This window comes from Anabrus simplex, chromosome 1 (genome assembly GCF_040414725.1).
Source record: "Anabrus simplex isolate iqAnaSimp1 chromosome 1, ASM4041472v1, whole genome shotgun sequence".
Lineage (NCBI taxonomy): Eukaryota > Metazoa > Arthropoda > Insecta > Orthoptera > Tettigoniidae > Anabrus > Anabrus simplex.
Genome location: NC_090265.1, coordinates 1016467106 through 1016485988, shown reverse-complemented (window position 1 = coordinate 1016485988; position 18883 = coordinate 1016467106). Strand labels below are relative to the sequence as shown.

General features: G+C 44.7%; 1 protein-coding gene across 1 annotated transcript in view; it reads right to left on the bottom strand.

The window, feature by feature from the left end:
- LOC136875719 (uncharacterized) overlaps nucleotides 1–14801 on the bottom strand; it is a 265125-nt gene extending 250324 nt beyond the window's left edge. Inside the window, exon 1 of the mRNA XM_067149292.2 lies at nucleotides 14514–14801. Coding sequence (XP_067005393.1) covers nucleotides 14514–14675 — 162 coding nt within the window. The 5' untranslated portion in view covers nucleotides 14676–14801. The remainder of the gene's footprint in view (nucleotides 1–14513) is intronic.
- Nucleotides 14802–18883: the final 4082 nt, after the last annotated feature.

Sequence of the window (18883 nt, the reverse complement as noted above, 5' to 3'; positions counted from 1 at the left end):
GGTTTTGAACTTAAATTTTCATTTTTATAAACATTGCATATATATATATAAATGCATCACCGCTTTTAATTTCGAGAGTTCAATAAATCTTCGTTGTTAAGTTTTGGGAAGAGTGTGTTTTTACAATTTGCTTTACGTCGTACCGATGCAGAGAGGTCTTATCTGCCTCCAATGATCAAAGTTTCTGATGCGTATAATGATTCAGGCTTAATTTTAGTGTTATGTTGTTTTAATTTAGCGTTCCCACTGTCTCCCGAATGCAAGCTCGCAGCTGCGTGACCTTAACCGCACGGCCACTTGCTCGGTAACTAAAAGGCGCATTCTACACGAGCTGTTCAAACGCCGCTGTTTGCTCCCGCCCTTAACATTTGCTAACTACACGTGACCGTCAAAACGCGGCTGTTAAACAGCGATCAAAACGGCTCAGCTATTCTACACGAACAGTTAAAACGCTATTGTGCGGGTCACTTTCAAAATGGACTCTGTGCAGATCGGGTGTAATGAGAGATTTAGTTTGGTTGAAGAAATTCGTAAAGAAATATATATAAAAATCATCGTGAAGAGACATTGTTGGACTCACCGCATTGTTATCTAATGACCTTTCAATAGGACAAGTTCATGCCATGTTCGGTAAACACAGAATGTATTTAGACAAGTTCTTTTAGTTCTACAAAATGCCCGACGCCGTTGCTAAATGGTCAGCACGCTGGCCTATGGTCCGAGAGGCCCCGGGTTCGACCTCCGGTCAGGTCCGGAATTTTAACCTTCATTGGTTAATTTCGATGGTTGGGAGGCTGGGTGTGAGTGCCGTCTCCATAGTAGGGCCCCATTCTCACAAACGCGCAGGTTGCCTATCAGGCGTCAACTCGAAAGACCTGTACCAGGCCACAAGCCGGTATTTATGGCCTATTTAGTTGTACAGAATGTCAGTACCCTCATTCAAACAAACAAACAAACAAACCCCATGGCACTGCAGCCATGGAAGGGCCTTGGCCTACCAAGCGACCGCTGCTCAGCCTGAAGGCCTGCAGATTACGAGATTCGAGCACGACGAATTCTCTCGGCCGTTTTTCTTGGCTTTCTAGACCGGGGCCGCTATCTCACCTCCAGATAGCTCCTCAATTCTAATCACGTAGGCTGAGTGGACCTCGAACCAGCCCGCAGGTCCAGGTAAAAATCCCTGACCTGGCCGGGAATCGAACCCGGGGCCTCCGGGTAAGAGGCAGGCACGTTACCCCCACATCAGGGGGCGGGCCCCTCATTTCATGAGCAATTTTATTTTGTAGGTGATAATGATAATATTGCAAACCGAGATACCGCCATGAGGAAGAGTATTACTCCAGCACACGATAGATACAGTGCGGACGCCGTTCAACGGCCTGTTACTTCCTCGTGTAGATCGGTTTGCGTTCCTACCGCCAGCAGTTGCAACGCCTCCGAAGGCGTCGTCACCTTCTGTAGCTTTTTAAACGCCAACGAAGCCCGTCGTGAGAACGTTCGTGTAGACGCAATGGAAAGTTTCCGTCTCATCAGCCAGAAGATGTTCGAAGGTGAGGTTGCAGGCGGCCAAACAGACTGTTTTAACAGCTCGTGAAGAATGGGCCTAACTGAGGAGCTATCTGACTGCGATGTAGCGGCCCCAGTTCGTCGTGCTGACCATGCGTCATCTCGTAATCTGCAGGCCTTCGGATTGAGATCAGTCGCTTGATAGGCCGAGACCCATGAGGATGGTTTGTTACTGTTATGTAAATTCTAATTCCTTTTTCAAGTTATTAAACGTAAATGAATAATATAAGGCCAGTGAGCTGGCTGCGTGCTTCGATTTACGTAGCTGTGAGCTTAAATTCGGGAGATGGGTTTGAATGGGTTCGAACTCCACTGTCGGTAAGTCTGAAGACGGTTTTCTATTTTCACACGAAGTAAATGCTTACGCTAATTACTTCCTTAACCAGTTCCTTCCCTGTCGTTGTCCTGTCTAAGGTCACGGCGCTACCTTCCCTCCGATGTTAGTACGACGTTAAACCACTAGCAAAAGAGAAATTATTATTTCATTGAAAGAAACCACTTAACAAGGAGTAGGTCACAGAATGAAAAAAAAATCAGTGCTGAAAGGATTAAGCAGAGCCTACGGAGGTGTGCTCTCATAACCTCTGAGAATGCACCATCACAGTTTCATTTCACAAACGCACGTTATAGTTTACCCTATGAAATTGGGAATCTGTTTCATACTATGTTCTCTTTCACCTTGCATCACGATTTTTGGATGACGATGATGGTAATAATAATAATAATAATAATAATAATAATAATAATAATAATAAGGCTAAATGTTCTGGTGATAAGAGGAAAGCGATTTAAAATTTTTCCTTCATGATGGCTCATAAACATGTGATTACGCATTAAGCAATCCTTGCGTTTCTATTTATAAGATGGAGGGGACAAACTAAGCAGCCGCTCTGGAGGTTCAACACAAATTATCTCACCTTAGGACCAGCAACAGTTGTTGCTATCTGTTTTACGTCACAGCGACACAGACAGGTCTTAATGATAACAATGGGATACGACTGCGAAGGAATTGCCCCAGCATTTACCTGGTGCGAAAATGGGAAATCGCGGAAAACCCTCTTCAGGGAAGCCAACAGTGGGGTGGTGGTGTTGACAACCATCCTCTATTAACACTAATCGGAAGGAAAGTGGATAATGAAAGTATCGACGGAAGAAAGACAAGGGCCACGAAGGGTGTGGAAATGAAAGAGTCCCTACGCGTCGAAAACCTGATACCGTACAGGTCAGAAAAGACAAAAGTTGACCAAGAGAGATCAGACAAGAGCGAGAACTACCACTACTATAATAATTTCGTGTGGCTATTTCTAACCGAGTGCAGTCCTTGTAAGGCAGAACCTCCGATGAGGGTGGGCGGCATCTGCCATGTTTAGGTAACTGCGTGTTATTGTGGTGGAGGATAGTGTTGTGTGTGGTGTGTGAGTTGCAGGAATGTTGTGGACACTACAAACACCCAGCCCCCGGGCCATTGGAATTAACCAATTAAGGTTAAATCCCCGACCCGGCTGGGAATCGAACCCGGGACTCTCTGAACCGAAGGCCAGTACGCTGACCATTCAGCCAACGAGTCGGACACTGCCACTACTAGAACATTTTCATTCCTCTCCTGAAGACGGAGGCGGGCCTCTTAGACGGTGACGCCGTCTCTCAGGCCGGGAGATTTGTTACGGTGAAGGAGATGCACGGAGGTGAGGGGGTTGGCGGCCGTGGCCTATACTGGGAACTGTCCCGGCATTCGCCTTAGTGCAGGAAAATGGAAAACCATTCTCAGGACAGCCGACGGTTGGGGCCAACCCTGTCCCGAATGCAGAGGCGTAGAGCCATCCCTACTCTGCTCAGTTGGCCGGTCGGAGTGCAGAGCTGTCGGACCACGGACCAGAGGGCCGAGACCCACTCTGCATCTACCGACCAAGAGCGACCAGCCTGACACAAGTAAGAGGAAGCATTGCCAGACTCAGCTACGAGAACTGTGGTCGCCAACGCACTCTCCCAAGTTGAGAGCACCGAGCCCTCCTCTTAGTCCCCACTTTCGACAGGCAGGGGATACGTGGATGTTATTCTACCACCCCCACCCACAGGGGTAGCCCAACAGTAGGGTTCGAAACCACTATCTCCCGAATGCAAGCTCACAGCTACGTGTCCCAAACCGCGAAGCCCACTCGCTCGGTGATCACCAACGGACAGAAGTGCATCATAATGCTAAGACGTCAATTTATGGTAGTCTACGAATATTAAACTTCAATCTAATGTTAGTTGCAAAATTAATATCATAATCTAAGATGTAAATAAATAATCGTATTTAACGCCACTTCTATAGCCAGAATACGATGTGAATAGGTTAAGCCTGTCGAAGAAAGATCTCTTCTATTTTCTGAATTAGATATTCTGCCAGACGTAAAATATACCGTAGCCAGTGTCAAATGGGGGAGTGTTTTTATTTTGATATGCTACTGAGAAAAGTCCTACCAAGGGCCTGCTATGTTGTATCCCACCCGCTGAATGAGTTTCACGCCGTGGAAAATGTTCAGCAGCTCAAGCCAAATTACTGTACTTTTAAATCAGAAAATGGAACGCAAATGGAACAGTTTCCATTTGAAAGCGACTATAATAATCTTTTTACATCTACTTACTGCCACTACCAGGACGGACAATTCCAGTAGTATCCACTGGACGATAACGAGTAATTACAGTACATCGTGGAACTGTAATAAGAGTAACAGAAGAAACTTGAGACCCGTGAGAAAACATGAACCACACCTACATAACACCGTCCAGTACACCAACTGGATATCAGTCTGAGTCGAAACTATAAGAGATTAATGCTGAACCGCCTGAGCGATTGCTCAGCGGATTACATACAGATTAGCAGAACAGGTTTCAAGAGATGTTGTCTATTTCACAGTCCTGGAAATAAATTGTTTAGCCAGGACTAATTTATTTGGTTATGGTTTTCATTTGTAGAAACAATTTACGCTGCCTCTTATTCTTATGCAATATTACACTAATCTGGCAGTCGTCTCGTTAGATCTCCTGCGGAACAAAATTCTGACGCCTTGATATATTCAAAAACCATAAAAGAAGTTAATGAGACGTAAAACCATGTTTTCCCAGCTCCTTAGCTGAATGGTCAGCACAGTGATGTTCGATTCAGAAGGACCCAGGTTCGATTCCCGGCTGGGCCGGGGATTTTAACTGTATATGGGAGAATTCTTCTGGTTCGGGCACTGAGTTTTTTTTTTTTTTGCTAGTTGCTTTACGTCGCACCGATACAGATAGGTCTTATGGCGACGATGGGATATGAAAGGCCTAGGAGGTGGAGGGAAGCGGCCGTGGCCTTAATTAACGTACAGCCCCGGCATTTGCCTGGTGTGAAAATGGGAAACCACGGAAAACCATCTCCAGGGCTGCCGACAGTGGGATTGGAACCCACTATCTCCCGGATGCAAGCTCACAACCACGTGCCCCTGACCGCACGGCCAACTCGCTCGGTGCACTGAGTTTTAGTAAATGTTAACACATGTTTCTTCATCTATACGACACACAACACAACATACTATCAACGACGAACCAACGACACGCAATAATGAATTGCCTAGGCCTACATCCCTCCTCATAGGGTTGCCCGTATTCTGTGGCTTTCTGGCCACTCATCCCGGCACCAGACCAGCATAACTATTAGTCTGACAGACCAAGACCGTGCGAGGTGAAGGAGGTAGCAAGGTGTTATTTCCGGCAAAGAATGGCCATGTCTCCTGCAAGAGTTCCTACGGTATCCACGATTCTAGAAGGATACAGTACTAGGACAAACGATACTGGTCCCTACTGCGTCTGGCTCCTTGGCTGAATGGTCAGTGTAGCGGACTTCGGTTCAGAGACCCCTGAGTTCGATTCCCGGCCGGGTCAGGTTATAGTTAATTCTTCTGGCTTAGGGACTAGGGTTCTGTGCTCGTCTCAATACACACATTCACATACATACATACATACATACATACATACATACATACATCACCCTACTAACTACCACAGAAATATGCAATAGTGATTACCTCACTTTATATGGGATTGACGTCGGGAAGGGACTACAGCCGTAAAACTGGGCCAAGAAGGAACCGGTAGAAAGAAGAGAAATAATAATAGTCCCTGCCGTAAACCGCCTGATCCCATCAGGCTTTCTCACTGAACTCTGAACCTGAACAAGAGAAATTGAACACGTAGTGATCAGCTTTTATTCGGGAGATAGTGGGTTTGAATCCCACCGTCAGCAACCCGGAAGATGGTATTCCGTGATTTCCTATTTTCACACCAAGAACATGCCGGCCGGGGCTATACCTTAATCAAGGCCACGGTTGCTTCCTTCCCACCCCTAGCCCTTTCCTATCCCATCGTCGCCAAAAGACTTATCTGTGTCAGTGCGGCGTAAAGCAAATTATAAAATATTTTTTTAAAAAGAGAAATGGAGGGGTCCAAGTTCAGTGTCAGCATTCTTGGAGCATTAATTCATGTTCCAAGAAACGACTAAGGTTGGAATCGCAGCACCACACAGATTATCGTGTATAATTTTTATTGTAGTTTTCCACATTCAAGACAGGCATTTTCTGGGAGAGTCCTGATTCTGGACACAAATTATTACAACTGCAGACACTACCACAGTTTTTTCTCTCTCTCTCTCTCTCTCTCTCTCTCTCTCTCTCTCTCTCTCTCTCTCTCTCTCTCCGGTGGTTTATGGTTACGCCCTCAAACACAGAGTTGCAGCCCGTAGACGGTTTGCCTACGAGTTTCGACATTCGGATTCTGATGCTGCCTAACAACGAACGTTACTCTACTGGATGGCTCAATGCGACAATAACAAGGAGAGCCAGGATTTTTGACTCCCCTTCAAAAATCGACTAGCCCAAGAGGGATCGAATCCGCGACTTGGGATCATAAGCCACTGAGCCACCGATACAGCTAAGGTTAATCTGTGAACCTAATCAACAACAAAGATATATACTCGCTTCTACTGAGGTGTCCGGCTACGTGCACGCCTCCTTAAGCAGTAGCTCTACACTTGTAAACAACATATCCTGCTTCATGTCCTTCCACTGTGCAGAAAGAAACTCTCTATGGGGATAGATCCGTCAGATGTTGTCAAATGGTTTTCGGCAAAATCATACTGCTCGTAGTTTTCATCTCCTCAATTTGCTTCCCGAATATACCTAGCACCTAACCTCATAACACTGCGTAGAGTAGATTTCACTCTATTTCCACATTCAGTTCGTGTTGAAATGAAATCTTTTGTATTAAATACACAATAATAAAGAACTCATCATCATCCCTATGATGGTAACATTCATAAACAAGCAGTGGCTCTTCTTATATAGAAGTATCATAATAATAATAATAATAATAATAATAATAATAATAATAATAATACGGAAAACTTCAGCCAAATACTAACAAGTGAACAATACAGGCTCACAATCAAACAGGAAATCAAACACTATGCAGGCATTCACAATATTAAAAAGTACAGATTAACATTTTACGGACATGGCAAAATAATGAAACCTGACACTCACAAAACAAATAGTCTAATTCCATGAAAACAGGAGTAAATAAAAATCCCAGGTTACGAAGTGGGTCAGTGAAATCAGAAACGATATTGCCAGGAATTTCACAAGAAGACGCTCAAAACAAGATCTTCAAATTCAAAATTCACACATGACCAGGAGAATATACTAAAGAACACATAAAAGGATCCCACAACAAAAGAATTTTTAAAATATAGACACGAAGTAAGATGAACAGACACCTCAAGGTACTTTGTGTAGTACTACATAGACTCATTCGTAAATGATGCTATTAATAATAAGATTAATAATGGTTTAGGGTCAGATCGATGGCAGGTTGATGTATGTACGTATCAATGCTAACGGAGGGCAATTTGGACATTTCATGAAAGTTCCGAGCGGTACGCTGGTACGTTGTGTTATTATGTGCTATGTAGAGTTGTATTTTTTATCTTTTTTTTTTTTTGCTAGTTGATTTACGTCGCGCCGACACAGGTAGGTCTTACGGCAACGATGGGACAGGAAAGGGCTAGAAGTGGGAAGGAAGCGGCCGTGGCCTTAAGGTACAACCCCAGCATTTGCCTGGTGTGAAAATGGGGAAACCACGGAAAACCATTTTCATGGCTGCCGACAGTGGGGTTCAAACCTACTATCTCCCGAATACTGGAAACTGGCCGCACTTTAAGCGACTGCAGCTATCGAGCTCGGTAGTTGTAGTTCTAGCACGGAGCATGTCTGTATAACATATTTTCTTCTTCTACGCGAGTCCAATGTGTTCTGAAAGTTTGGCCTGCCTTATTGGTACACCCTGTACAGTATATTAGGTAGGGTGGCTGCTTCCTTACCCCGACTCTATCTGCCACAAAATCAGCCTCGGGACAATGGGCAGTCTTGTAGCTAGTTGCTTTACGTCGCACCGACACAGATAGGTCTTATGGCGACGATGGGATGGGAAAGGTCTAGGAGTTGGAAGGAAGCGGCCGTGGCCTTAATTAAGGTACAGCCCCAGCATTTGCCTGGTGTGAAAATGGGAAACCATGGAAAACCATCTTCAGGGCTGCCGACAGTGGGGCTCGAACCCATGATCTCCCGGATGCAAGCTCACAGCCGCGCGCCTCTACGCGCACGGCCAACTCGCCCGGTAGTCTTGTAGCAGACTGTACATTAGCATTACTAAGAATCGAATTCACGGCCTTTTGCTCAACAGGTAATAAGAATCAACAGAGAGAGTGGCTGCGTGGCATGAACAGCGTAGTTGTAACTTGCATTCAGATGGTGGGTTCGAACCCCACAATCGGCAGCTCTCAAGATGTTTCTTCAGTAGTTTGCCAATATCACACCAGGCTAATGTCGGGGGCTGAACCTTAATTACGATTATGGTCGCTTCCCTTCTACTTCAATCCTACCCAGCATCGCGTCGCCGAAAACCTATTCGAGTTGGTGCGGCGTTAACCACAACTTCCAGTAGGGTTAGCGTGTCTGCCTCTTACTAGAGGAACTTACAGTGGGTCAAAAAAGTATTGGTCTGCCCATAGCCGTGGTGTGAACGGAACAGTATAGTGCATATAATGGAATTACACGTATGTAGATATGTAGGACAGTCAAGTACATCGGTAGGTTGAATATGGAGCCAAGAAGATTCATGCTGTTTTCAGTCGGGCCCGTAACACAACGACGTGCGTCATTACACGCCAAACAAGTATTGGTCTAGTAAACAACATCATCGTGACATCATGCTGTCTGCCGCAACTTGGCCTCATTGTGTCTGTGCTCACACGTTGGAAAGTAATATTCAGCACTGTTTCCGTGCTCAGCTAGCAATGGGAAGGAAAATGAAAGAAACAACCGAGAAAAAAATGACGATTGTAGTGCGACTATTTCAAAAAAGTAAATCTTTCAAGGACATAAGTGAAATTATTGGAAGAACTGTAACAACTGTTAAAAATATTGCGTATAGGTACAAAAGAACAAAGACAATAGACAAAGAAGTGGCCACCCCTCAAAGTTAACAGTACAAGACAAACGGCAAATTGTGCGTAAAGTGTCCCAAAATCCTCAGCAAAGTGCGCCGAAGATAGCAGCTGCGTTACAACAAGATGTAAGAGTGCAAGTGTCATCTGAAACCATCCGAAATGTGTTACGCAAAAGAGAGTATGCAGCAGAACAGCCCGTAGAAAGCCGTACATCAGTAAGGCTAACAGGAAGAAGCGACTTGAGTACGCTAAAGAGTACAGAAATGACAGCTATGAGGATTGGAAGACAGTCGCTTTTATCGATGAGAGAAAATTTACCTTCTTCAGGTCAGACAGACTAGTAACTGTGTGGAGGAAGACGAATTCTGAACTTGAAGAGAAGAACCTGACAGCTACTGCGAAACAGAGGTGGTTCCCTGCCTGTCTGGGGTTGCATGAGTGCGAATGGTGAAGGTGAATTAGCCTTTATTGAAGGGACTGTGGATTACAAAGCATACATTAACATCCTCAAGACATCTTCCATCTAGTGTACAAAATATAGGACTCTCAGCAAAGTATGCGTGTACGCAAGATAACGAACACACAACCCTGAACATGAAGCTATGGCTGTTAAATAATACTCCGCGTTGGAAGGAAAGTCCTCTACAATCTCCCGACATCAATCCCATCGACAATTTATGGCACTATTTCGATAAAAATGTGTGAAAACATGCAATATCAAGCAAAGCTGACCTGAAAGACATACCAAAAGAAACTGCGAAAACCTTGGTACGACCGATGCCAAATATGTTAGCTGAAATTATAAAGAAGAAAGGAGGACCTAGGTACAAAGTACTGAAGCGTTCACGAAGGATTAAAACACTGCATTATGTTAATTCAGACCAATACTTTTTTGGTGGCAAATGAAAATGATTGTTTTAAGTTATGGTTTTTTAGTTATATGGACATGGAAGAATTATGTTTTTCTTATACAATGTACATGTTACACAAGATGATAAATAACCAAGGATTCTACTATATGTCAATTTTTATCATCATTCCCTTCCCACATATAACACTATCCTCCACCACAATAACACGCAGTTCCCTACACAAGGCAGATGCCGCCCACCCTCATCGGAGGGTCTGCCTCACAAGGGCTGCACTCGGCTAGAAATAGCCACACGAAATTAAAAAAATCATTCCCTTCGATTCCTCGTCCTCACATGTAGCATATCTCGGCAGACCAATGCTTTTTTAGCCACTGTAGGTTCGATTACCGGTCAGCTCAGTGCTTTTCATTCTGGGCCAAGGACTAGTATGGTGTTCACTTAGCCTTGAGAGGCCAACTGAGGAGCTATTTGATACGAGAGGCAGCGAACTCTGTCACGAACGCCAAGGTATACTGGTGATGTCATTCCGCTGACTACGTGGCACCCCAATATCCCAAAAACATTTCGCTAGGCAAATGTGGCCAAGTCAGGACTTAAAATCGGTTGGTCAATTCGGACGATGCAGCTGTATCTTTCGACTTAGGTTCGAATTCCGCCGTTACACATCGAGAAATTTGACGCAACTTCATTTCAGACGCTAGGATGCAGCCTCGTCTAGTTGGACACATTCATCGCTACATGCATGAACATAGCACAGTCCGGCTCGTTGGCTCAATAGTTTGATTCATGATCTGGTTCGAGATTTTAACCACGTCTGGTTAATTATTCTGGTTCGGAAATAGGTTGACTGTATTTCCCTCAAAATACGTCTCTTCACATAAACACAATACACCACATAGGGTTGGCGTCAGAAAAGGCATCGGGCCATAAAATAGTTCAAGTCCACATATGCGACACAGTTTGTATCTCCGACCCCAACAGGTTGTGGGGAAAAACAGCAGAGAAAGAGATATAGAGAATACCGTTTTTGAGCATATATAGCAAATAATTGAATCACATTTTTCTACGAGCTTATACTGAATACATTACTTTTAACAGTATTTAAAGATATACAAACAAAATCTATTTTACGGCAACACTTTAATTTTAAGCCTTATTATAGTAACTCTTTAGTAGACAGAATATATACAGTAAATAAAGTAGTAAAACAAGAAACATACCTCGGTTAACACCTTTGGAAAAAATCCGTTAGTCTCTTTTGTTTGTTACTGTTAATCTTTCCTCCCTTCACGCTGAAACTTCTCGTCAATACCACGCAGCCGAGATTCGTAAATGGAGCTTGTCATCCGCGACTTTGGGGGTTGTTTCCGTACGTGACCGAGAATAATTAATTTACACCCCATAAATAGCGAAGGCAGTAGCCTCCATGGCTCAGACGGCAGCGCGTCGGCCTCTCACCGCTGGATACCGTGGTTCAAATCCCGTTCACTTCATGTGAGATTTGTGCTGGACAAGGCGGAGGCGGGACAGGTTTTTCTCCGGGTACTCGGGTTTTCCATGTCATCCTTCATTCCAGCAACACTCTCCATTCTCATTTCATAGCAGCTATCAGTCATTAATACAAATCACTTTGGGAGTGGCGACCCCATCGTACTAACAGCCTATATCTGATTTATTCATTACATTCCCTGACCCGGTCAAAGACAGGAAAACAGGCTGTAGGTTTTCATTTTCAAATAGCGAAGCTTCGCCGATTTTCTGTTCACTAGAAGTTTTAGATTTTCGGTTGCCGTCAGTATTAGCTGCCAGCATCACTGTAACTCTTTCTGTACTTGCTAACTGTTCCTCACAAAGCACAAATGCCGTACTGTACAGTTAATGTTGCACAAAATTCGAGTTACAAAGTTTTTTTTTTTTTTTTTTTTTTTTTTTTTTTTTTTTTTTTTTTTTTTGCTTCAAGGGAGGAAATGTGTGCTTCGAGAAATCGAGAATTTAGAGTAATAAGGGTTCGAGATATCGAGGTTTGATTGTATAACCTTAATTGTTGAACGTCCGTTCCAGCTATTCACATTGTTAGCAGACGCCGGGAAATTCCGTTTTGCTGAAGACAATGACACGAGAATGTCGAATAATAAGCATCTCAATCAAGATCTAACCTGCTATATTGGGAACGGAAGGCCAACGACCAACCCACTGGGCCACTAACGATGGATGGTGCATATTAATTAAGTGTAGGTATGAGACCAATGCCCACGATGTTTAAATGATCTGAGTTTTTAAAAACAATGCTATATTTTGTTTGCACTTAGCTAGAAGAATTTCTAGGAAACGTACATTACATGTTTATACTGAGTGCAGTTCAAAATAAGCGTCCAGAATATTCGCATCGTGTCCGCAATTCAAATGTCAAAGTTCATCTGCAGGAGTTGCCGGCACAGTTCCCACACGCACGTCCGACCAGCAGGGGGGAAGCGGGAGGGTTAGTATGTATTGCCTTGAAGGGAATGAAATACAAACACATAAGATGCTACAATAGAACGAAATTATAAACTGAAGTTTATGTTCATGACAGATGGTAACAAATCAGTAGTCTAATTCAAAATGTTATCAGAGTTATTTTTTTAGTGTTACGGACATGTGAGCAATCCAGAAAAGCATCAAGTGTTCAATTTTTCAATAATGTAGTAGGGCCTACAGCTTGGTAGTAAATGTCACATATCTCAATATTTATTTGATGAGATATGAATAATAATAATAATAATAATAATAATAATAATAATAATAATGCTATTGGTTTCACGTCCCCTCAGCCACTTTTACGGTTTCCAAGACGCCGAAGTGCCGGAATTTTGTCCCGCAGGAGTGTGGCGTATTTATACACCTTTACACTCCACTGCCAAGTTGAGCTCAGAAGAGCAGCACTCTGAAGTCTAAGCTAGTCAGGCCGACCCGTACGAAGAGAACATGCTTTTGACTACCTTCAAATAACAACCATGGAAGTCAGATGTATAATACCAAGCTCGATAGCTGCAGTCGCTTAAGTACGGCCAGTATCCAGTGTTCGGGAGATAGTAGGTTCGAACCCCACTGTCGGCAGTCCTGAAGATGGTTTTCCGTGGTTTCCCATTTTCACACCAGGCAAATGCTGGGGCTGTACCTTAATTAAGGCCACGGCCGCTTCCTTCCCAGTCCCATCGTCGCCATATGACCTATCTGTGTCGGTGCGACGTAAAGCAACAAGCAAAAAAAAAAGCACATGTATAAAAATTAATTTCTTGGGCTGAAATATTCGCATTGGTAAGGCTTTCATTCGGTTCATGAGGTTGATCGATATCGGTGTACAGAAACATGAAGAAAAGTGAGGACATCTGACCTCTCGAGCTGATCTCAGTGGCGCAGCCGGCCGGACATTTGTTGTCATTCTGCTGCCAGGATAGCGGGCTTGATCCTGCCTGAGATCAGTAGCTTTTGAGGCTATTTAAACTCCGTGCCGCTGACTTCCCGCACGTTAAAGATCTCCTGTGGGAGAATATATCGGCATCCTGGAGTATCTTGAATGTTATATTCTGCTTAAGAGTAGTTAAACAAATGTGTTATTACATTGAAGAATGTGTCCGAGGACATGTTCGGCTCGCAAGGTGCAGGTCTTTCCATTTGACGTTCATAGGCGACCTGCAAGTCGCGATGAGGACGGAATGATGATGAAGACGACACTTACACCCAGTTCCCGTGCCAGCGAAATTAACCAATGTTTGTTAAAATTCCCGACCCTGCCGGGAATCGAACCCGGGACCCCCGTGACCAAAGGCCAGCACGCTAACCATTTAGCCATGAAGCCGGACATGAAGATGTAGGAACAGAAGATCGATGAAGTACCAAGAAGTCCCCACTCTTAGTACAGAAGAAATCAGAATAATATGAGTTATCTCATGTTTGTAACCAAACACATTATGATTCACTTCATGATAGGGCTGAGATAGTGATATGGATCATGGTGACATGTGACGGCTAATATTATGCTATTTTCCCCCAAGTTTATCAGCAATTACCCCATGAAAAGGGTGTGAAGTATCTTATTTAAATCCCTAGACGTCTATATATTTACAGCAGTACAGATATCATAACACAGGGTCTCAGGCACAGGGCTGAAGATCAAAGAAGCCGGTAGCTCCGGAGCCTCAATAGATGTCGAAGTCAGAGATGAAAGAGAGCAGTGAGGTCCTACAACCATCAGTATACCACAGGGGCCTGCGGTGGTCGTAAATGTATTCATCAGTTTAAAAACCCTAATATGAAAGACATGCTAGAAGTCCTCATTTCAAACCTTTACACCCATTTGAATGTATTCATTTCCACTTCTTCGGGAATGTGAAAGGTATTGTTTGTATAAGCTTCGAAAAATGCAGCTGTAATTGATATTAAAATCGCAGGTCGGAATGTTCCTTCTTTGTCAATATTTACCACTGCCAGAATACTGATAAAAAGATTACTCTTATCGTGCGCGATGCGCTGAGTGCACCGTTAAGATTAATTTAAAGTAAATAGTGATAGCTCACCGGTCCTGCTTTCTCTTTGATCCTCCGCAAGGCTTCTTCTTTGGCCTTCTCGAGGACCTCATTGACGAACCTCGTGGCCACCTCCATCAGCTGGGGGTCGTTCTTGAAGGCGGCCATCCTCTCCTCCAAGGAACCGCTGGATTCTGCGCCGGGGGACTTCATTTCGTAACGTAAAGCACTTCACTTCACTGCTGTGCACATCAATCACCTCATGAAGCAACAAGTAGCAAAGCTAGTTAGCACTCACTGCCATGCACACGCTCGGCTGGTCGGGCGAGCACTGAACAGGCTGGGCTAGCACCACACAGGTGGCTGAGGAGCTGGCGGGCGAGCCTGCACGATGCCAGGGGGCCCTGGTCGGCCTGCGCAACGCCTTCCCTCTAAATAATTCATTTTAAACGTCTATATTTTTACGAGCATATTAACATGTTTGGCAAATGGAACATGTCACTTTGACCGTTGAGTGCAGGGAAGGCAGCGATAAATCGCCGTGGACACTGTAGGAGTCCAGGTGAAGAACCGCTCAGAGCTCCAGAATTCTATTCTTCGTTGTGGAGGCTTGCGGATTCTGATTCGAACATTACAAAACCTTCATGTCTCAGTATATGCCACACGAGTAGCGAGGTATAAAATGAAAACATTCATGAATTAATAAGCCACTTTCCAGGTACAGTATTCTAGAAACTTGAAAATTGGCACCAGAAAATTTGATACCATCAAAATCCCTATAAAAATCGACAATCCCAAAAGCTTACCGAGAGTCCGAGCTGGATTGTGTCTATGGTACCTGATCGTTTTTAGGTTTCAAATAACTATAGTTATATGAGCTGAAGAGCTCACCTGTCTATCCAACTGTTATTTCGTGTTTAACAAAATTTAAAATCTGAAAAGAGAAAAAAAGGAAAGAAATAAAATTTCAAATTTTAGAGTTTTAAATTAAGATTTGATCTTTTCTCTGTCCACCCATTCATGCCTGCACGTTACACCTCTGTGCTCCACAGAAAGTCAATAATAATAATAATAATAATAATAATAATAATAATAATAATAATATGAGGAAGAAGAAGAAGAATATCGGCCTCTTCAGTGTAGTGGTTAGCGTGATCAGCTGACAATCCCTGAGGCTAGGGTTTGATTCCCGGCTCTGCCACAAAATTTAAAAAGTGGTACGAGGGCTGGAACGGGGTCCACTCAGCCTCAGAAGGTCAACTGAGTAGAGGTGGATTCGATTCCCTCCTCAGCCATCCTCGAAGTGGTTTTCCGTGGTTTCCCACTTCTCCTCCAGGCAAACGCCGGGATGGTACCTAACTTTAGGCCACAGCCGCTTCGTTCCCTCTTCCTTGTCTATCCCTTCCAATCTTCCTCCCACCCACAAGCCCCCTGTTCAGCACAGCAGGTGCCTGGGCGAGGTAATGGTCCTCCTCCACATTTGTATCCCCCGACCCAAAGTCTCACGCTCCAGGACACTGTCCTTTGAGGCAGTAGATGTGGGATTCCTCGCTGAGTCCGAGGGATAAACCAACCCTGGAGGGTAAAGAGATTAAGAAAGGAAGAAATAATAATAATAATAATAATAATAATAATAATAATGATAATGAAAATCCACAGCATGTTTCTAGTCATTCGACCGGGTCAGGGATGGAATGAATTAAGCCCCCACCTAGCGGCGAGGATATGAAATGTGCCGGCTGCCGAAGCCTGTCGCAGTCCGCTGGGGCAATGATAAATGACTGATAGATGAAATGTTAATGGAAAGTGTTGCTGGAATGAAATATGACAGGGAAAACCGGAGTACCCAGAGAAAACCCTGTCTCGCCTCCGCTTTGTCCAGCACAATTCTCACATGGAGCGACCGGGATTTGAACCACGATATCCAGCGGTGAGAGGCCGGCGCGCTGCCGCCAGAGCCAGGGAGGCTTATAATAATAATAATAATAATAATAATAATAATAATAATAATAATAATAATAATAATAATAATAATCAACAGCCCAAAAACATGTCCACCGAGCTCGATAGCTGCAGTCGCTTAAGTGCGGCCAGTATCCAGTATTCGGGAGATCGTGGGTTTGAGCCCCACTGTTGGCAGCACTGAATATGGTTTTCCGTGGTTTCCCATTTTCACACCAGGCAAATGCTGGGGCTGTACCTTTATTAAGGCCACGGCCGCTTCCTTCCCACTCCTAGCCCCTTCCTGCCTCATCGTCGCCATAAGACCTATCTGTGTCGGCGCGACGTAAAGCAAATAACAAAAAAAAAAATGTCCGAATATCTAAAAGCGGTATTTTTCTACTCTTCCTTTCTTAATCTGCTTATCCTCCAGGGTTGGTTTTTCCCTCGGAGTCAGCGCCTCTACCGCCTCAAGGGCAGTGTCCTGGAGCTTCATACTCTGGGTCGGGGTATACAAGTGGGGAGGATTACCAGTACCTCGCCCAGGCGGCCTCACCTGCTATGCTGAACAGGGGCCTTGCGGGGGGATGGAAAGATTGGAAGGGAAAGACAAGGAAGACGGAAAGAAGTGGCCGTGGCCTTAAGTTAGGTACAGTACCATCCCGGCATTTGCCTGGAGGAGAAGTGGGAAACCACGGAAAACCACTTCCAGGATGGCTGAGGTGGGAATCGAACCCACCTCTACTCAGTTGACCTCTCGAGGCGAGAGGACCCGGTTCCAGCCCTCATACCACTGTTTCAAATTTCGTCGCAGAGCCGGGAATCGAACCGGGGCCTCCGGGGGTGGCAGCTAATCACACTAACCACTACACCATAGAGGCGGACAGTGGTATTTTTGAGGACGGAAATTATGTGGAAGGGAGGTTATTTGTTTTTAACACTCCACCAGTCAGCAGCACATTGCACCGAGCCAAATATCGACCGTCCTCACCGTTACTTACCTTCCAAGATCTAATGGGATACGATACTTCAACACGGAAAAATCATTCATTTTTCTAAATAAATCGAACAATTACTTCTATCCTACGTTTTCGTTAAAACTGACGTGCATCCGATGTGTTTTTTCTAATGAATCCGGCTCCTTGGCAGAACGGTCAGCGTACTGGCCTTGGGTTCGGAGGGTTCCAGGTTCTATTCCCGGCCAGACCGAGGATTTTGCATATAGTTAATTCTTCCGGTTCCGGAAGTGGGAGTTCGTGTTTGTTTTAATACACACTCCATTATAGTGAATATTGTACATCCCTCCACATAGTTCAGGAAAGTCATTAGGCTGTACGACTGCGCCAGATCCACATCGAGTACCATTCCACACCGCTGTCTTAAAAAAAAATTCCGTTGTCTGCTGTCACGTTATTCAAATGTAACTTTTTTTATAGTTTACTTACTTAATCTGTTTACCCTCTAGAGTCGGTTTTTGCCTCGGACTCAGCGAGGGATCCCACCTCTACCGCCTCAAAGGCAGTGTCCTGGAGCTTCAGACTCTGGGTCGGGAAATACAACTGGGGAGGATGACCAGTACCTCGCCCAGGCGGCCTCACCTGCTATGCTGAACAGGGGCCTTGCAGGAGGATGGGAAGATTGGAAGGGAGAGACAAGGAAGAGGGAAGAAAGCGGCCGTGGCCTTAAGTTAGGTACCATCCCGGCATTTGCCTGGAGGAGAAGTGGGAAACCACGGAAAACCACTTCCAGGATGGCTGAGGTGGGAATCGAACCCCCTCTATTCAGTTGACCTCCCTAGGCTGAGTGGACCCCGTACCACTCTTCAAATTTCGTGGCAGAGTCGGGAATCGAACCCGGACCTCCGGGGGTGGCAACTAATCACACTAACCACTACACCACAGAAGCGGACTTTTTTATATTTTACTTTCTATTTTTTGTACAATTTGCCTTACGTTGCATGGTCACAGATAGGTCTGGTGACAACGATATGGTAGGAAAGGGCTAGGAGTGTGAAGGAAGCGGCCGTGGCCTTAATTAAGGCCACAGCCCTGGAATTTGCCTGGTGAAAACGGGAAACCACCGGAAACCATCTTCAGGCCCTGGGGTTCGAACCACTATCTCCCGAATGCAAGTTGTTACCTACGTAACCCAAACAGCACAGCCACGTTTAGTTAAGGAATAAGACAAGAAACATGTTATTTTGTAAGACCACAGCACGGGACGAGATATGTAAAGTTTGACTCTGAATTTTTGGTTTATGTTAACGTTATAACAGATTTTTATCACCGGGCGAGTTGTCCGTGCGGTTAGGAGCGCGCAGCTGTGAGCTCGCATCCGGGAGATAGTGGGTTCGAACCCCACTGTCGACAGCCCTGAAGATGGTTTTCCGTGGTTTCCCATTTTCACACCAGGCAAATTCTGGGGCTGTACCTTAATTAAGGCCACGGCCGCTTCCTTTCCATTCCTGGGCGTTCCCTGTC